General features: G+C 29.7%; 2 protein-coding genes across 3 annotated transcripts; both read right to left on the bottom strand.

Annotated features, from left to right (window-relative positions):
- Positions 1–2,703: 2,703 nt before the first annotated feature.
- On the bottom strand, positions 2,704–6,847 carry LOC129321098 (uncharacterized). Its single transcript, XM_054966834.1, is given in 7 exon segments — positions 2,704–3,384; positions 3,387–3,400; positions 3,491–3,572; positions 5,022–5,105; positions 5,194–5,370; positions 5,646–5,811; positions 6,296–6,847. Coding segments are annotated over 7 exon segments (1,317 nt in total). The 5' UTR covers positions 6,673–6,847; the 3' UTR covers positions 2,704–2,967.
- An 8,729-nt stretch (positions 6,848–15,576) lies between these two features.
- Positions 15,577–20,121, bottom strand: LOC129319837 (protein WVD2-like 3). 2 transcript variants are annotated; one of them, XM_054964916.1, is made up of 7 exons: positions 20,023–20,121; positions 17,607–18,141; positions 17,093–17,181; positions 16,866–16,959; positions 16,707–16,778; positions 16,430–16,540; positions 15,577–16,152 (listed from the first exon to the last, which is right to left on the bottom strand). In XM_054964916.1, exons 2-7 carry the CDS (start codon positions 18,135–18,137, stop codon positions 15,886–15,888), a joined length of 1,164 nt encoding a protein of 387 aa, XP_054820891.1. In that variant the 5' UTR covers positions 18,138–18,141; positions 20,023–20,121; the 3' UTR covers positions 15,577–15,885. The 2 variants fall into 2 exon arrangements, with proteins under 2 accessions (XP_054820891.1, XP_054820892.1); XM_054964917.1 differs by having other exon boundaries at positions 16,866–16,956.
- Positions 20,122–21,431: the final 1,310 nt, after the last annotated feature.

The raw sequence follows: 21,431 nt of genomic DNA, 5'->3' as shown, positions 1-21,431 counted from the left end.
ATGTCAAACAGATTATGATCAATAAGGGATAAAGTTTTTATGAAATCAAAATATATATTGATTTTAGGTAACTTAACAATCTAACAAAGCTTAAAATATTTTAAAATTCTCATAAACTCAGTAGTTGTGTTAAGATAATAACCCCCTATTTTAAAGGGAAGGGTTTGGAGAGGAGAGGAGGAAAAATATTATGAAGAGAGTTTAATAAATTAATTTTAATACTTTTCTATTTAATTTCCATTTTTTTGTTTAAATATATTAAATGAAGAGAGTTTTTAAAAGCTTATATTTTTATTTTAAAAGAATAAGATTGTTAAATATATTTAATAAAGTTTGTTGGTACATGAGATTTTTTTCAAAAATATTTTATAATTTGAAAAAAAAATATTATTGTACATATAAATTATATCAATTAAATCATTTTAATAAGATTCTCTCACATTCATTTAAAAGCTATAAATACATTAGAGATCAAATTTTATTTTCACAAATTGACTCATTTATTTAATAATGATAGTAAGAACTTTAACTGGTGGTTCAATTCTTAATTAGAGTATAAAATAATTTTTTAAATAAATGCATTAAATGAAAAAATATTTGTTTTTCTCAAATATAGAATTGTCAATTATGGCAGAGCTTGTCAAACCAGCTCTTTTAAATATGAAAATTCAATGTTAGGCTCTTACTTTAAGGTGAAAAATAATAAATTAGACTTAAAAAAAAGCCTTTTTAAGCTCGAAAATAAAAGGGCCGACCTTATAGGCCCTTATATATATATATATATATTAAATTCAATATGTAAAAAATAAACACCATAGTAAAAGAAAACTATAGCCATTGATGAAGCTCAAGAAGGAGAAGGATCAAATTATTTTAACATTAATAACAATAAAAATCATCAACATTTAGTTGATGATATTAGCAAAGTCTAATTGTTATATAGTTGATTTTGGAATGTTATTATTTTTTATTAGACTTAAATTTATTATTGTGTGGATTGATTTAAACTTATTTTTTCTAGATTTAATGTTATTTGTAATTTTTTTTGGATTTTAAATATTTTTTTAGATTTTTAATTTAAAGAATGAAAAAAATAAGGCTGACGCTCTTAGGGCCAAGGCCAATTTATGCAAAATGGACCCGTGAGATATAATTGAGTTTAAAAGGGCCAATCAATTCAAACCCCGACTCTACTTAAATAAGACCAAAAGAACATATAAAAATTTTTTATAAAAAGGATGAGAAAATATATATATATATTATTTAATTGAACCCCACAAAAATAAAAAAGAATGCATGGAAGTAAAATCTGGCTATAGAAGTGATCATAAACTAAAAATATAAGAAAAAGTCAAGGCATTGACAAATATATGTTGAATTTTTTTGAAGTTTAAACTTCATTGAGGGTGGTCAAGTTTATAAACATCAATAAACAATAGTTTATTAGAACTAGAAAATAAGTTCCACTGGTTGGATAGAGCTACAAAATTTAATAGTAATAAACAGTCAATGTTAATCCTAATAGAAGGGGTTATAGCCACCTGAATATGAAATTTTAAATTTGAATTATATATGAATGTAGAAAATACTTTTGAAAAACCACTCTAATTGAGTCCGACAATACTCAAATATAGACCAATCAAATAACCACATCAAAAGATTTAATTAATAGTAATAAAACATGAAGTATTAATTAAGATGACATTAAGATAAATATATGTACAAAAATTGACAAAAAGAAGAAAGATGAATAGCATCTATACATAACCATTTAAATTTGTAAGAAGTAGGACAAAGTAAAACTAATCGTGTTTAAATTAATTTCAACGTAGCATGAATAATTAGGTTCAATAAAAACACACAGAACACTTTAGAAGTGTGCACACCTGAGCGGCGCTACAATGAAGCTAAAGGGGGCAAATGCACCCTTAGGTTTGGAAAAAATTATAAGAAAGATTTATGTATTTCAATATTTTGCATCTCTTAATCCAACTTTAAAGATTTTGGGTTCAAACTTTTTTAAATTGTTTTTAAAATATTAATTTTAAAAATATTGTATCTCATAATTTAAGATCCTGGCACCACTGTATACGTGCATGAACGAAACAAAGGAAAAAGCTCAAGCCATGCAACACAAATAGTAAAGTAACCCTGCATCTTTGTTGAGTGCAACGAAAGTGACATAGCCCAGTTCCAATTTTGCTGTTGATGTTACGATTTTATTTATTGGTAACTTTGTTTCATAGTAACTTATAAATTATATATTAATTTTATCATCTATATATATCAAATATATCTATAGAAAGTTGCATAGAGAAAATAATAGTTAAACCTCAAAAAAAAAAAATAATAATAATTAAGTCTCTAACAATTTTTTTTAAAAAATTAATTTTAAATATCAATTCAAACATTTGTAAATTCAAATGTTTTAATTATAAATATGATATTTAAATTTTAAATATAACAATTATCTTACAATTTAAATTCTAATTTATAATTATTTGAATTAAAATTTATAATTTATGTTAAAGAAAATTTTGTCAAAAACTTTATTGTCATTAATTCATCTTTTTGAGACTTCATCGCCATTCTCCTGCTATAAAAACTACAAATAATGTGACTTTGTTACATGGGCCTCTGCAACACGAGGGCCCATAATATAGTTTATAGTATGAGTTGATATGAGACCTTGTGCAATACACATGCCAATCATCTAGTTTCTATAATTTCTAACAACTTTATCATATTTCAACCTCATTCCCTAACAGATTCCACCTGAGTCGTTTAGTTTCATACCCATGCAATTGCAGTTTCATACACATCGAGTAAAGCATGCATTTGCATGCATGCATGCATGCAATGCAATCAACATCAACATAATGAATACGCAGGTAAAATGAGACACATGATGAATCTTCAAAAAGAAGATAACAAATGAAACTTTCCTATGGCCTGATTCTGTGCCACTCATCTCCTTGCAAGTCTGTGCCCTGCTCCCAATAATAACCCTTTTCCTATTGCTCCACCATGAATTCCCAAAACCAGAGCAACAGTCCCTCCTAAAACCAACCACTTCCAGTCTATGCCATGATCCTTATGATTTGCTTTACTAATCATGACTTCACCTTCCTCTTCCTCATTGGCAGGACCTAAAGAATTCAGGCTTTTTACAGAAGAAAGCTTGGTGGTTATCCTTGCCATCGCTGCACATCTTGACAGAGAAGCCTCGGTTTTCCGATCATTCTGGTAAGCTCTCAATCCAGAGTGCAATTTCTTGACAACGCCAGACATGATATGTCGAGCTCCCAACTTCTCTACGTCTTTTGGAATCCCCATGTCTTCATAATGTAAAAGGGTTACCTCGCATGCAGACAGCTGGCCATCTCCTTGCGCGATTCAACTGCATCAAGAATCAAAATGTGGTGAATGGGATGTCAAGTTTCCTAGCGAACACATTATTGTCAACATAATGATAACAGCAAAATCTTACCAGGCTTGATGACCCAACTAGAAAAATAGTGCTCTACTCGTCTGGGCTTGTCACGTTTGGGTATACTTGGATACGGCACCCCCTGTAATATACTCCCAAATGGTAAGAAACTTCAAGTTTAAGCAGAAAAAACTTTATGCATTCGTTTTTTTATTCAAAACAACTACTTCTACTGGTCATGGGAGTATTGATAGTAAAAGCATGTTATATGAATTGCTATGAACAATGGACCTTCTTGTAAGGAATAAATTATATCTGTGTACATGAATGAACTCAGAAATTTTGTGATTGAAGGAGGGAGATTAGTATAGGGATAGTGAAGGCAACAGAATAGCACCTGATCACTAGAATTGAAAATTTTGCCATTAATGGAGTGCGTAGTGCAATCTAAAATTCTAAATCATTGTTTTACATCATAGAAAGGATACAATATGCAATTAAATATCAAAATCATACAGACCACAGGATATAGAAATAAGCGAAGGTGTGGCAAGAACCAAGAAATACAAAAATGGAAAGTTGCACCATGGAAGGAAATATAGGTATTAGGTAGTCCTTAGAAGAAAAACTTATATGCAGCTTTTTTTTTTTTTTAAATATTTACTATTTACGTTCTCAGGTTGAAATATGACAATTATATAGTTTTCATATACACAACTTAGTATTGCACGATTGGATGTTTTAAAAAGAAAATTTAAATGTTATAATTTTATATAACTTGATAGCAAGGAACTGTACTCTAACCCTTCTATAGTTCTATCAATTCCACATATACCGGATGAGCATGTATAACTGTTTCACAATATATCATCCCAGCTGTATAACTTAATTGGAAAAACCAGACAATAGTTTATTACAGAAAAATTTCACTAAAATTACTCAAAATTTGCCATAGCTTAACTAGCTTGGGTAAATTTTAGTGTCATCTAACACTTGTAGCAACTAAATTAAGAACATGTTTGTAGAGCCTAAAAACATAATCTTCCACTCCACCCCTCTCATGAAGTTAGCCCAAAAAGGCTGTCGTCAACTGAAAAAGGACAAAAAAAAAAGGAAGAAGAAGAAGAAGAAGAAATGAATGGATTTCTCTCCACTTTCCTTTTTACCCCATGGGCTTCCAGTGGGAAGCAGCTCTACATAGATTTGGATCTTCACATGCGCCATGCCATTCATGACAAGAAAAAGAAAGCTGTCTTTTGTCCTGTTAAAACTTCAACTCTATCATTCTGAGACTAAACCTAACAAAATGACAAGATCCTTGATTGGTCAACACTTGCTTTTATCTTCCATAGGATAATAATTAATGCTGGCATTTCCTATTGTATTGAGTATAAATCATGCTGATTCAACTGTTCTCAGGAAGAACTACAGAGCCCCTTCCGCTGGAAGTGTCTCTGAACAAGTGATATTTTTTTTTTTTTTAAATCCAATAATAGAACATAGAAGAGCAGCGGAGGTTTGCTGTAGTGACAGGAAAAGAAAGTGAGGAAAAGGCCATAAAATAGGAGAAAATGTTGGTAACAACTAGTACCTTTGTAACACAATAGAATGTATCTCCACTCTCCCATATTCTTCGAGCAATTATATATTCTCGGTCACTACAGAAAAATGGAAACTGCAAATAGAAAGAAAAAAAAAATTAAGAAATAGTGATTGCATTGAACAAATTCAAAAGCAAGCATCTTATACCTCTAGACTAATACCTTTTTTATCCAATGGGAAAACATGATGCCATTATGTGAGCATTCCTCCAATATTTTGCAGTATGCAAGCATAGAATCCCATTTAAGGCGAAACTCATCATCCCAGAAGAAATCCCTTACCAACTCTGGAGTTGCATCTTCAAAGACCGTTTTACTCTGGTAAACTAGAGGACCTGTCTGATAACGAATTCAACATCAGATGCAGAAATAATTCTAATGGTCTACTAATATATATAAGTAAATGATAATTAAAAATCAAAATCATCAATCAATCAATCAATCAATATATATATATATATATAAAGTAAATTGGAACAACTACAAATATTAAGCAGCAATAGCTCAGCTTCATAAATCCATACAAATTCCTCATATACTGAACGCACGAACGTTGTCATCTAATATAGACAGGAAACATACGAGATAAAACTTGAAAGTTGAAAATCAGAAACCTGAGGTTGATGACGCCAAACTTGATATGACATATTTGGTGTTGAAATCTGCATCAAACTTTGCCAGTCCATCGTTCCATTCTTCCCTTCAAGAAGATAAAGGAGATGATCCAAATCATTCTGATTGACGATATCATGCTCCTTCTCTCCAATTTTAACACCAGGCCTAGTAAATGTCCAATAACCCAGTTATGACGAGAATAAAAAACTTCATTCTTTCACTGGTAATACAATTACAAATATATTAAGCAGCTATTCTGCAGATAGGAACAATTAATTACAAAGGGATAAGAAATTGATTAACAACAAAACCTCAATACACAGATTAGAGTAATATGGATAACGAACAGTGACTGATAACAAGGAACATTCATAGTCTAACACCCCCAATAGATAATAAGGAAGGCTTAAAGCACAGATGACTTAAACCCGGGATCGAACAAAGTGTGCTTCTCCTTTCTTAGTATCCAAAATTTGAACAGGCTAAGACCTCATTACGGTCGATCGTTTCATTGAAAATCAATAATCAATAATCCATTAAAAAAAAAGGAAATGTTTCAAACATAGCGTAGAACAGAGTAAATTTGACTAAATACTCAATTAAAAGATAGTGAGTAGCCAGTAAAAGATATCGGACATTAAGAACCTACCCAGCAACCTCACTGCTTTCCTCCCCAGTTTTGGATATCTCCGCCGCTACATTCACTGATTGCCCAGCTTGACCTTTGCCCTTTCCTCTAAAATTCGACCAAATCGTGCGGCAAATGGAGAAAGCAGATAGTGCTGTGAATGCCAACCAGAGCCGACGAGCACCAAAGCCCGGCGGAGCCGTCCAGAGGAGCCGGAACTTACACCGAAAACCAAGGAACACGATACTATTCCATCGGGGCCGCCATGACCAGCCGATGACCAAGCCAACCATCACAGCAAACCAAATCGGGACTGCGCATAGCAAAATGTCAACAAGTGTCTCGGTTATCGAGGGTTTCTTCAAAAATTCCCAAAGATCGAAGAAAGACTCGCCCATTTCTCCGATTCACGAAACCTTCCCCCCCTCTCTCTCCCTCTCACACACACTGAGCAAGAAAAGAATCGAATCAAACTACATGGATCGCCTCCCTGGCAACGACAACGACGAAGCCGAGGGGAAAATTTTTTCTGGTGAGAGAAAGAGGTTCTCTAGGGAGAGAAAGCAGAGGTTGGCGGTTGACTTTGGAGACGACGACGAGATGACGTGTAAGAAAATCCGACCGTCGATGTGTTTTCATTTTGAATATTGCTTGCGGGAAAGTGACGTGGGTCCACGTGTTCACCAAACGACCGTCGACAAATGGCGGGATCGCTGTCTCATCTGATCATTGGGGATGTGAATACACGCTTCAAGTAGCGCGTGAGATAAGAATGTACATCAGACAACTGTTTAAGGATAAAACTTAAACATTTGGTTCAAACTAGACGCCTTCTGAACCGGGATGGATTGTTCACCGCGAAAATTGGGGAGATAAAAAATTAAATAACGTATTGCTTCGCGTTTTAAATTATAAAATATTTTTAAATAAAATTTTATATATTAATAAATTTTATTAAATATACTTAATAATTTTATTTTTTAAAATAAAAATATAAATTTTTAAAAATATTTATTATTTAATATATTAAAAGAAGAGACAAAAATTAATTATAAAAAAAGAAAATATAATATTAAAATTAATGAAAATTTTAATTTATATAAAATATCTTATATTTTAAAATAAAAAATTCTTTGAAGAATATTCTATAATTTAAGATGGAGGGAGTATATTTTATTTTTGTCTTTTAAAAATATAAAATATTTTTAAAAAATAAATATTAAAAAATATAAGATTTTTTATTTTTAAGATATAATTAATAAATTTTAAAAAAATTATTTAATAAATAAATTATTCAACCAATCACCCCTAAGTGAGACACATTATTAAAGGACAAACATTAAATTAGAGAAAAACAGTTCAATTATTAATATTAATATTATTTAAAAAAATTTTCTCAATTTACCTATATTAAAAATATTACCTTTAAAAAAATTTCTCACTTATACATAGGTAAATTTTTACCTACTTATAAAAAATTTTAAATAGATAAAATTGAAAAAAGAAGTAATTAATGAGTACTTATCAATTCTTTTTAGGTGACTTATATATAAGGTTATAAAGAGTAATATTTTTAAAATTGTTTAAATTTTAATAATAGTATATTAAATTATAATTTTCATAATCTCAAATAATTTTCGTTGTATGAAAACGCAAACAATTCCAATTTTCTACTTTTATAATTAATTAATTAATTAGGTATTTACCACAGTATTACACTATAGTTTTGCAAGTCAAACTTTAGATTATTTATTTTTAATTAGGGCGGCAGATGTCAACCAGTCCCCCTCCCCACTTGGAAGAAAATAAAAAATAAGTTATATTCCATGTAGGAAAAAGCAAAAATCTTATAGAGATACTAGTTTGACTTTAAAAAAAGTAGTATTGTGATTTGGATTTATTTTAGTAAACACTATCAAATACCTTTTACTTCTTGGTTTTTTTAAACAAATATATATGGATCATGATTTATTCTATAAATAAGATTGTGAATCGTAGAGCATGAAAATGAGTTAAATAATTGAGCACGGAACTTCATGTACATAAAAACAGTTGATAAGAAGGCTTTTTTCTTTTTTTTTTTTAGTGAAATTTGATAAATTAGGCTTTAGTCACGTAAAGCCACCATTGACTGATCTAGCCTGCCTGCATTTATTATTGAAACTGATTGCAAAGTTCGTTTTCAACGGTCACTACAAACATTTTGTAAAGTTGTGAATTGTCACGTGAAAGTCTGTTACAATATGTGTTGAATTTATGTAAGTCTTTGAGCAATATTTCTTTGTTGTTGGCCAAATAAAAAAAGAGTAATATTTCCTGTTCTCTAATTTCTAGAGTTAAACAAAATTGCAAATTGGGCTTAATATTTACTTCCTTCGTCTTGAATTATAAAATATTTTTAGATAAAATTTTACATGTAAATAAATCTTATTAAATACACTTAACAATCTTATCTTTTTAAAACAAAAAATATAAACTTTTCAAAATACTCATCATTTAATATATTGAAAGAGAAGTGATAGAAATTAATTATATAGAGAGAAAGAGTAATATTAAAATTAATATATTTAATGAAACATTAATCTACTCAAAATATTTTATATTTAGGATGGAAAAACTCTTTCAAAAGTGTTTTATATTTTGAGACGGAGGGAGTACAAATTTTAGAGTTTTGTAACTATCAATGCCACCAACTTTTGTTCATAATTAATGAAAACATTATAAGCAAATGCTTTTGTAGTTATTTGTCTTCCATAAATCAAATAATTTCACTTTTAACTTAGGTATAAGAAAGAAAGACTAATCAAACCATCTAATAATTAAATCCTTTTGAAGTTTTACTCAAGATAAATAGAATTCAAGTACAAATTTTATTAGGTGAAGCCAATGATTAGAGATATCGAGGACGAAATGCTCTCGATTTATTTTCAAACTTTAAATAGATGGAACTATACATATATAATATTGAGTCATGTCACAAAATTAGGATCTTCAATTCAGTCATTTTTTACTTTTTTAGGGGGCTATTAATGGTTCTCTTCTTTCCAATGTTTTTAAAATCAGACCGAATTAGACGGTCCAATCAGTCCAACCATCAACCGATCTGAATTTTGATTTGGTTCATATGAGAAAATCATTTTAGGAGTTGAGCCGGGTTTGGCCATTTCGAATCGACAGTCAGACTGGGAACCAGAATCAAGCTGAAAATCGGATCCAATTTTTTTATTTTATATCAAATTTTTAAAAAAATGACTAATTTTTTTAATTATTTCATATTATGTTATATCATGTGGCTTGTTAAATCATAATAAACTTAAAATATTTAGTTTTTTTAAGTTAATTAACAATTTCATATGTATTTCTTATATTTAAATTATTATATACATATATAATTTTTTAATTTAATTATTAGGTCACCGATTTGACCATTGGTCCAAACGGTTGAACCATGCGAACCGTAAACTGCTACTTTTTCGATTCAATATCTAGTCCAATTCTGAAAACATTGCTTCTTTCAATACATGGACGCCTCTGTCAAACTTCATAATTCCCCAACTTTGGAATGTATAGATCTTTTAATTACGAATTTGGCTCAGGACTTGTTTTGTTTTATTTCTATCTTTTGTTTTTTAAAATTATTTTTCAAACCAATTTTTAAAAAATTTGTTTCATCGTGTTAATTTAAAATGAATTTCAGAGTTAAAAATTAGTTGATAGTTGTGGTCATTAGCAGTTAATAATAATGTCTTATGATAGTAATTAAATAGATGAAAAGAGAATTGATAAAATAATTTAATTATACAACAACATCCCACTAAGTAGGACGAATTATGTAAATTACATGACATTATCATGCTCTATTATCAATCAAGCTTTTAGAAATGTTGATAAGAGATCTCGTTCAATAATTTTATAAATATTTTTTCATCTCTTTCTATCTCTCTTTATTGAGCTATCTATTGCATTCTTCTCACCGATGCTTCTCATGGCCTTCTCTAATCGTGTCTAAATCATCTCAAATGATATTTTATCATTTTCCTACAATATATGCCATGCCCATTTTTTTCTTATATATGTTCATTTCATATTTTATCTTTTGATGTATGCCCACACATCAATCTCAACATTCTCATATTTTCTACTTTAACTTTATGCTCTCATTATCCCTTTAAAGTCTAACATTCACTACCATATAATATGATCATTCTTATGGTAGTTTAATAAAACTTTTTTTAAGTTTATTAGGTATCTTTCTATCATAGATAATCCCTTTAACCTCTTAAATTACACTACCCAACATGTATTTTATGTGCAACATTTCTATCAATTTTTTCATCATGTTGAATAATTGCTTTCAAATATCTACACTTTTTTCACCTGTGGTATGACCTAATCTCTTAATCTCACTCCAAATTAATAATGATTAATCTCTTATCAAAATTACAAGGCAAATATTCTATCTTACTTATATTTAGGAATAAAGCCTTCAATTTCAAGGTCCTCCTCTATAACCCATGTTTGTAGTTAATTTATTCTCTTAACTTTTTAATAAAAAATATATCATTCGTAAAAAGCATGTAATTGAGATTTTCTATTGAATACACTTAGTCGAAATGTCTAAAATGAGATCAAATAAATAAAGGCTTAAAGATTATCTCTAATATAATCCAATTGTTATAGGAAAAGTCTGTCTCATCACCAAATATTCTTAATATTAGTTGTTACCCCCTCATATATATCTTTTATAGTTCTAACGCAAGTAATCCAAACTTCTTTCTTTTTTAAGAGTTTCCCAAGTACTTCTATTAGTGCACGATCATAATTTTTTTTACTAAGTCAATAAAAGTCATTTGTACCTTTGTTTTGATACTTTTTTATTAATTCTCTTAGTAAATAAATTGCTTTTATAGTCACCTTTTCTGGCATAAAATCAAATTGATTATCAAAAATACTAGTTTCCAACCTTAATTTATGTTTAATCACTCTTTTTCACAATTTCATTATATGATTCATAAGTTTAATCCTCTTTAATTTTCACAATTATAAATATTCCTTTGTTATATGCATTGAAAAATAACAAATATATTTATAGGCTATTTGCGTTAAGCACATCTTGTTTGGTACCTTGAGAATCTTACTCAAGACAAGGGAATCAAACTTCCTTTACTTTGGTATGCCTGTTTGATAGATTCTTCCATCTTGCTTGCCATAAAAGGAGTCTTTCCTTGTTTAAGGGGAACCCTCTCTCCTTTACTTGAACAATGTCCAAATTGTCCCACTATGCTAGGCTTCACCACCAGTGACCATGGGTTCCTTTTTTTTTTTCATTTTTTAAATAAAAACAATAAGAATACATTGCTTTAATCAAGCAAAAGATTACATCTATTATCTTAAAAAAGAAAGAGATTACATCACAGGTATTAATTATTAAAGAATTCATTTTATCATTTACCAACCTCCTCCCACAACATACTCCCTCTGGTCCTATTTATAGGATAGAGAGAGAATAATTTTTTTTGTTCCATTTATAAGTCACGTCATTAAATTTTATCATAAATTTTCTATTTTACCCTCCATTAAATGTTGGAGAGAAAAAATGTTATTAAATATGTATATTTCATGAGGATAAAGTTGAAAACTTATTAAATTTTAAAACAGAGTTAATAAATTTTAAAATTTTTCTTGATACTGATGAAATATATTGAAAGTAATATATAAATAAGATTAGAGGAGTAGCAAATAATTAAATGTGCTTTTTGTTTTTGTTTTTCACCTCTTTTCTTTTTACATATGTGTGTGTAATTATTAAATAACCAATACTATTGGATTAAATTTGAACTTTGTTGGATCCAATTAAAAATAGCTTTCCAAAGACATTTTTTATGTTCACATAGATTGTAACCTAAAACATTGTATTTAAGTAGTCAGGGTGGACCCATGTTAGTCTCAAGGTGGTCAATTGCCTCCTCTGAAGTTTTTAAAACTACATGTACCTGGTTAGTCTGGTTGAAATATGCCTCCACTTATTTCTTGATTCTACACCCATTTCCTAAACAAGTTGAGAGAATAGTTAAAAGAAGCAAATGAGGGGAGAGATACCAAGAGGAGTGAGGGAAAGGTGAGAAAATACCAACATTAAATTGTAGAAAGAGGCTAAATTGGAAGAGAACAAATGAGGTCAAGCCAAAAAAAGAAGAAGAGAACAAATGAGGGGAGTGTAGAATATCCATCCCAACTCATCTCCACATTGGGATATATATATATATATATATATATATTTATTTCAGGGAAATTGCCTTATTGTTGAAGAAATGTTTGAAGTATATTGTAAATATTTTTGTAATGTTTATTTTTGAATGAAACATTTAGTTTTTATATTTTTAACCAAATAATTTTTACATGCATTTGATTAAATTATGATTTTAAATTTTAAATTTTTTAATTAATTAAATATACTAAGACATGATTTATAATGGATTTGACTGTAAAGTTTTAAAATTTTGAATAGAATACTATTTTTTTAAAAAAATCATTAAAGGAGTGGCAATGTTCAACTAAATTTATGAATTCAGTTTTGAACAAAAATGAATCAAGATTAATTTTAAAAACTTGCTATTATATTTAAAATTTTAAAGTGTATAATTCAATTATGTGTGGATTACATTTTTACATGATCTTAATATTCATATAGAATTTTGATAATATATTGATTTTTTAAATTAATTACATTACCCTCAATAACTGCACATGTCTATGATGATGATATTTACTCACCCCGTTTAAAAATATAAGGCATTTTTTGAAGAATTAAATATTAAAAAATGTAAGACATTTTTAGTCTTTTGAGGTGTAATCATTATATTTTTTTTAAAAATACCTCTATTGATAATGATTTATATTTATTGTAAGGTGTTTAATAGAGGTAAATATGAAAAGATAGGGGTAGTTAAAAGTAGGTAATTACTTTATTGGAGTGAGATTCAATTAAAAATATTTTATATTTTTAAACAGAGAGAGTATTATTTAAAATTACTTTTTTAATTGAAAAAATTCTCCCCACTAACTCCGGGTTTTTGGTCCAACGTTGAGTTTCGCTATATGCTTGTTCTCTCCTTTGGTTTAGAGCTTTTGTTCTCTTCACCTTGCTCACCTTGTCGAGTTTGTGTCACGAATGGGCTTATTGAAAAAAAAAATGGGCCCAAAACCTTGCATGGGTGGAAATCACATAGGGCATGGAATTTTGTAAAACTGCCCCCTTGAATCTTCTCTTCTTGACATTACTTCTTCATCTTCTTCCTGCTATTTCCCTTTTATGCATGTTGATTTTTTTGTAGTTGTAATTGCCCATGAGATTGAATAGCTGATAGAATATGGATGAGATTTGATTACTTTTATTTAGAATTATTTTATTATTTTTAGATATCTATAAATAGTCTTAGAGCTCATCAATTTGATACCAAAGCTCAATTTCATTTTTTTGTGCTCAACTTATTTGAGATTCATTAAACTTCAAAAATTAATATCATCACCATAATTTATGCACAGCCATCCAAATATTAGACGCTACACCACCACCATTACCTTTAGCTCCCAAATTTGCCTAAACCATCAAATTTCATCATCAACTACCACCTAACTCACTCTTACGTAAGCTTTGGATTAATACACTATTTATGTTGAAATTTCATCCCATCCTAAAATTGTTCCTTCAATATAACTCTTCGAAAGAGAGTTCTTTAAGTAGAGAAGAAATGATGGAATATAGATAAGATTTGATTACTTTTATTTAAAATTATTTTATTAGTATCCTTTGAATAAGGATATTGAATATCCATTAGATTCTTTAGGATTTATTAATATTTGATTTAGTATCTAGAGATCATTATTATTTATTTAGTATCTTAGATTTATTTTATCTTTAAGTATTATCTCAAATAAAATAAGATATCTAGATTAGCTAGATACCTTATCATCATCTTTTAAATTATAATTTGATTCAGATTCATATTTTTTATTATTTTATTATTTCTAGATATCTATAAATAGTTTTAGGGTTTTTCAATTGTATTTAGTTTTTAATATTTAAATAAAAGTTATATAGTTTTCTCTTCCTCCTCCCTCCTCCCTTCTCTCTCTTTTCCTTTTCTCTTTCTTGTTTTACATCAATAGCTGTGATTGTTAATTTTATTTTCATTGTGGAAACTAGTAGAAGGATATTTTCTTAAATTTTTCCTGTGCTCTCTGTATTTTTTTTTTTACCAATTTCATTGATTCCTACAACTTGATTCTCTATTAGTTTTGTTGAATTCTAAAGTGTTTGTTGATCTGGTTGTATTGTGGGGTCATCAAGATTGACCGAGGGTATTTTAGGTAATTCTCATTGCATGCCAACAATTGACATTTATTCTCCCTTGCCTTTTCTTTTGAATGAATGACAATTAAATTTTAAAATATTAAATTAATGATAGTTAAACCTTTAATTTTTTTTAAAAAATGAGTTAGAAATATTAATCTAAATGATTGCAAATTCAAAAATTTTAATTGAAAATAAATATTTAAATATTGAATATAACTCTTAGATTATATCATGTATTTTTATTTATAAATGTTTAAATTGATAATTACAACTTGTTTTTGAAAAAATTTTGTTGAAAATCTAACTATTCATTAATTCAATTTTTTAGAACTTAACTGTCATTTTTTTTTATCAAAATATATTCTCTTACAAGATGCATGCGCACCTCTAATAAGAGTACACATGCACACGATAACCCAAAAAAAAAAAAAAAAATCTCTTAACTACAAGATCGATAGCATACATGAAAAGATTATAAAACATCTGAAAATAAAAAGACAAAAAGCCTCATTTAAACAAATTGGATCATTTCCTTCAAGCACATACCTAAAGTACAATATAAACAACAAACCTAATTATAATAACACCTCCCCCAAAAAAAACTTGGGAGAATATTATTGAAGGACCTGTGAAAAAAAATTAATATCTCACAAGAACTTCTAACAAATAAACATTAACAATTAACAAGTGAAGTTTAAATTTTAACAAGAATCTGATATATACAAGTCTTGTCAATATATTAAATTCTTTCAAGGATCCTTCATTGATATTCTCCAAAAAAAACTTTTTCTAGCATTCACTTCTCATTGAAACCACCCCAGCTCTAATAGTTGAGGAATGAGAGAAACAATATTGAAAAAAGATAAAAGACAACTGAAAAAACAGGGGAGAGAGAGAGAGAGAGAGAGAGAGAGAGAGAGAGAGAGAGAGAGATAGACCATGACCCTTTTCACAGAATTTTATTTTTTTAACAAGAACCTCAAAATACAGTCTGACCTTGTTCTGGGGGAGCCAAACAGACGCTTAAATAAGCTCTTGTGATAAATAAGTTTCATTCTTACAAGCTGAAATAAATTACATATGGACATTTTCACCACTTAAATTAGACAAAAGCACATAGCAAGAGATTATAAATTAAAGAAAATAACAAGAACATGCTTCAGAATAGAGACAAGTGTTAAAGACTCAACTCTTCATAAATTAGAAGAAGTGAAAAGCAAATCTCACTGAAAGCATTATGACTGATGGCTGATCTTCAGATGATCAGAGCCACTTGCCCATTTCCTTTGATCCCATTCATTTCTTCTATGTCCTTGATCTTGTTATTGAGTTCATAACTATTACTGCCATTATTTAAGTCAATCCCATAATCTATGTTAGCACAGGCATCTTCTTTGTTAGAGTGATGACTTTCCCGGACAACATTGCCCTTGACCTTGTCCCCATGAGAGGAACTGACAGTGGAGCCACTACAGTTCTTCAGGCGGCCTAGCTTTGGAGATTTTGCACGAGTAGGTGGTGGCTGGTCCAGAAAAGTTTAGATTACTTAAATTGCCATGAACACAAGTCAAAAAATACATCTAGATGGATTGCAAATCAATGCAACAAGAACTCTTATCTCACCAAGTGAGGTCAGCTATATGGATTGTATTATGCTACTGTACTCTATCAACAACCAAACCTTGGAGATCGTAGATCAATCTTTTACTATTATTTTGTGCTAATCTAGTTTATAGTTGCTTGAGAGGTTATTATATCAGAATCTCATGCATATAACATCATAAGATTATGTCTCATACCTTTTTCAATTCAACCTTTGGTGGAGGCCCCTCATGGTAAAAGCTTGGCATCGGATTTGCTTTAAACATTAAACTTTTCCTCAGCTGCTTGATGTCTGCCTCCCTCTCTTCCTTGAATGTTTTTAAATTGATGAAGGAGATAGAGTGAGAAAATGCAACGATAAGCCTACTAGGGGAAAAGAATTTAAAATTAAAATGGAAAACAAACATCTAAGCAGGGGAAAATAAGAGACAGCTATATATCTTGGTTCCGTAGATGTTTGAGAAAATGATGCACCTTGTTCCTTGCTTCACTTTGATTCTTCTCAGCTTCCAGTGCTTGATGCTTTGCCTCTAATTTTGAATAAAACTACATTCAAAATAGGATGAGCAGGCACCAGTCAATTTCGGTTAGAAAATTAAATCCAAACAAATTAAACTTGAATAAAGATGCTACCTCCTTTCGTTTTTGTGCACGCTCAGTGCACTGAAACACAGGAGCTGAAGCAACAGTTGCCCTAGACTTGAATGATCGCACAGAAGCTGCAGTTCTATATGTAGTCAAGGATTAATAACAAATTATCAATTACAAATTCCATGAGAAAGTAGAAGAACCAGTACTAGAATAAGAAAACGCAAATGAGATTGATTCTGTCAATCTAACTAAGAGGTTTAATAGGATACAGAGAAACAACAGAACAAGAATCATCTTCATCAGGATGCTTCTTGTTATTAGGTTGCAATGGCTTTCTTAACGCTGGAGGTGATTCCAACTGCAAGTAGCAAGACAGATAAACATTTAACACTAAGCATAACTAAATTTAGTGAGTAAATAAGATCCACTGTAGATAAATGCATTGGATTAGAAAAATAAAGTGATGCATAAATTACTTTTACAAGTTTACAATCATGAAGCAGTCTTCATAGATTGTTGTTTCAATGACGGTCTTTTAGACAAAGCTTTCAAAAATTTTATAGAGATAGGCATCAGAACCATAGGTATAATAAAGTGACTATAAGTTCATGCTGATATGACTGGATGCCAATGGAAGAAGTCATGCCTACCATTTCAGGATTTGCTTACTTGATCATATATAATAGGAGGACTAAGAGAATGGATCTGTTTCTATCGTACTTCCATGTACGTAGAGATATCAAAATGGTTCAAGGAACTAGTAACCTCATCATCAACATTTACCTTATTCTGTTGTAAATTATTTGGAGTGAGGACATTTTTTTTATTTATCAATTTTCTATCATGAGTGCCCTGCTTATCTTCAGCAAGAGGGCGCATTATGCCAGAGGCACGTTTCTCAGTTGCTAGAGCAAATGGTTGTGGAACTGTGTGCTTCTTTTGGACATTTCCTGTACTTCTACCGTGAGGATTTCCAATGGGAGGTCTTGATCTCTGCTTCACAGCCTTGGTTCTGTGGGATTTTGAGCTCTTCTCGCATGGAGAACCCACAAAACTCTGCTTCTCACTGTTTATGTTCGACTGATCAGATTTCTTAACAGAATTTTCTGTTGTACATTCCTTCACCTCATATTCCTTGGTGCTCTCCTCCGAACTATGATGTTCAGCACTCTCAACTATTGGCTCATAAGACTCAGTAATATTGTGTTGATTAGCACCATTTTCATGACCTGATTCATGTGAAGTTTCATTTGAGTAGACTATCACACGATCTGGCTCCTTGATGATACAAACATCCGTATCTTCTATATCCATTGCACTATAATAGAGAGATGTCAGGATTGAATTGAATTGGTTTCATGTAACCTATGCATGTTTGATTGTATGAACACAATATATGCAAGATGACTACATCAATATATTAAGGAATCATGGTTAAATTTAGTATAAAAATCATGCCACTGCTAGAGAGAACAAATCACACAGCATTCAAATGCGGACTCAATATAACTTTTATGTTGAACTATGAAAAAATAATGGAAATGAAAAAGAAAAAAAAGACACAACCTAACACTCTCTTGAAATATGAATATACACGTGAATAAAACTAAAAACAAGAGAATAGAAGAACAAAATGGAGTAGTTTAAATCATTCCCTGATTTGTCTTGTCAACATATTAAATGTAGTAAAATCTTTGATATCCACAAATGCATAAATATATCTAGCAAGGAAGGACCAAGCCATTAGAACTGAAAGTAAAAAGCATTTATTTGATGGTAACAAAAAACAGAGAAAATTCAGCATAAAAAATAAACAGCAGTCATCAAGGACTGACCAAAGGATAAAAAAAGTGTAATAAATATTTTTGTAGCAAATAAAAAATTGAGTCATAGCTCCAAAGTTAACGTAGCAGTACATCTGATAAACCCAGAAAAAAGTAGTATAATCTCGATATTTTTCTGTTATTTACGATTCTATATCTTTAAAGAGAAGCATAATAACAAGGGACCCAAGAAAGCTTGTTATGTCCGGTTTTTTCTCTTCCATTGAAATTTCAAAATGTGGCCATAAATGTACTATCTAAAATGACTTGGCGCCCACCTTTAATTAACTTTCACCAGTATCAAGAATCCTGCTATCGCTTTTCCTTAATTCAATAAAATACTGAATTCCGACTTGCGTATAAAATAAGTCTTGAAACTGGTTTCAAAGTATGCCAAAACGGATTTATTATTTTTATAAACTGAACATGTTGACATGAACAATCCCTTTAATCGTGTCTCACTAAAAGTAGAAGAGAGAGAGAAAATATTATACGAAAAACTAATAAAGCACTTGCTAACTTGGAGCGCATTATCAAGCGTAACGTATATTGTTCAACATAAATTTTAGAACACAATAATACGGTACTCCAAGCGCCAGAGTGGAAAAGCCGCAAGGCACTCAAAGACTGGCCAAAATCAGAAATAGAAAGCACTGGAATAATTAAAAGACATGCAATTACAACCGAGGCTTAAGATCTTTAATTCCAATACAACTCAAATATATCCCAAAAAGAATCAAGAAGTCGGGGAAAAAGAAAGACGAGTCTTATATAGCAAGCAAAATTCCCAGATGCAAGAAATCATACCGAGGCATACAATCTGAAAAAGACAAAAAACTGCAGCAGAAAAAGATAAAATATAAATAAATTAATCATAATTAAAACGGAACTTTCTCAAGCACAGAATTCACTGTTGAAAATCGCTCATATTTGGGCATTTCACCCTTAAATTCAGTAACATATGAATCACACATCCAAAAAACGATTCTGACTTGAGATACAATAAATGAAGACAAACACATTGCAGAGAGAAAATCTAATCGAACATATTACTCCCGAAACTGCACCCGACCGTCCAAAGTTAGGCGGAAAAAAAAAACGCTTTGCAAGAGCTAAAAACGGAACTCTGAACTTTATCTGTTTCAAAAAACCAATGCATAATCTCCAGAATCTTCTTTCACTTGCATTTTGCCAATCAATCAAATACAAGCTTCATTTCAAAAGTAATAACGCCAAAAGGTCAAACAACGAAACACAAAATCCACAGAAAAACGAGACAGCGACGAGATCGAAAAGCGAAATGCGAATCCGATTCAGTAATCTGCATTCCATGCATGAATGAAAAAGAATTAGAGGGATAGAGAAGAGAGTTTCACCTTGTCGGTCCGATCTGGGAAGAAATGCGATTGTGTTGTTGTGTGTGGCCAATGGAGCTCTCTGTGCAACGTATTTGATGTGAAGAAGTGTGATGCGTGTCAAGCGTTTGATTTTTCTGTTGGCTTCTTTTATATATATGCTGTGCCTCGTCGGTTAGACGCCGTTTCTTCACGGCGGAGAATGATTTGAATTTCGGGGTTGAATGGACCATTCCTTTTTTAAAAAAAAAACAAAATTATTTGAGAAAATTATACATAAGTTCCATAAAAAAATTATTACAAATAAGTTTTATAAAATTTACAAAATACTCTTAAATATCAAATTTTGTACATTAATAATTTAACTAAGGATATTTAAAATTGAGCAATAAGTATTTACAATTTGTAAAAAAAAATGATAACTTATAATAATAAGTTATAAATATTCGTTGTCTAACTATAAATGCCCTTAGATAAATTTTAAATACACAATATTTGAAATTTGAAAGCATTTTATGAATTTCATAGAACTTTTTAATAATAAATTATCTTCTGTGAAATTTAGATGTAATTTTCCCATATTACTTAATAGATTAAAGGGAGAATTGTATTTAAGACTACTCAAAAAATTTGTTTACAGATAAAGATCAATAAAAAATACATTATTATTAAAATAGAAATATGAACTTTAAAAAAAAATGACTTTCTTAAGTGGTGCTTGAATGTGATTCTTCTTAAATTAAATATTGAAAAAGATCTAGTCTATCCCAATATGATGAATAAATGTTGAATTTCATATCTTATGGAGAAAGATGCTCATATCTAGTTAGTGATTCTATCTTCAAGGAAAATATACCTTTAATAACAAGACATCTGTGTAATAAAAAATAATAATAGTAAGGCTATAATTAGATATTTTTTATTTTTTATTTCGACAAAAAGTATCTTTTCACACACTCTATCCATTAAAAAATGTAAAATATTTTTAACTAAATCTCATTCCTAATAAAATAGTTATCTACTTTCAAATAAACCTTATCTTTTCATATTTATCTCTATTAAATATCCTATACTAAATATAAAGTTACTATTAATAGGGGCACTTTTGCAAAAAAGATAATGATTACACTTCAAAAGACTAAAAATACCTTATATTTTTTAGCATTCAACTTATTAAAAAATGCCTTATATTTTTGAACGGAAGAAGTATAAAGTAATTAAAATTTTTGAAAAATTATCAAGTTTTTTAATATCAAATCAAAATGAACGAGAATATGATATGTTATATAATTAGTGTGGCTCTTAATTATTATTATTGTATCAAATTGATCATTATTTAAAATTAAATAAGCCATATATTTACAACTATAAGATAAACAACATTGTTAATACCTCATGAATAATGCCTTCTATAAATTTTGTATATTAAT

This window comes from Prosopis cineraria, unplaced genomic scaffold (genome assembly GCF_029017545.1).
Source record: "Prosopis cineraria cultivar Desert tree isolate PC_DT_omini unplaced genomic scaffold, ASM2901754v1 PC9, whole genome shotgun sequence".
Lineage (NCBI taxonomy): Eukaryota > Viridiplantae > Streptophyta > Magnoliopsida > Fabales > Fabaceae > Prosopis > Prosopis cineraria.
This window is presented reverse-complemented; position numbering and strand designations above follow the sequence as displayed.

Bases quoted from the DNA above. Each gene is read 5' to 3' on its own strand.
- LOC129319837 (XM_054964916.1), bottom strand. From the start codon at position 18,137: ATGGATATAGAAGATACGGATGTTTGTATCATCAAGGAGCCAGATCGT. The intron at 17,182-17,606 runs GTAAATGTTGAT...TGCTACTTGCAG, and splicing joins ATAATTTACAACAGAATAAG to TTGGAATCACCTCCAGCGTT. The intron at 16,960-17,092 runs GTATCCTATTAA...GACTACATATAG, and splicing joins TCTTGTTCTGTTGTTTCTCT to AACTGCAGCTTCTGTGCGAT.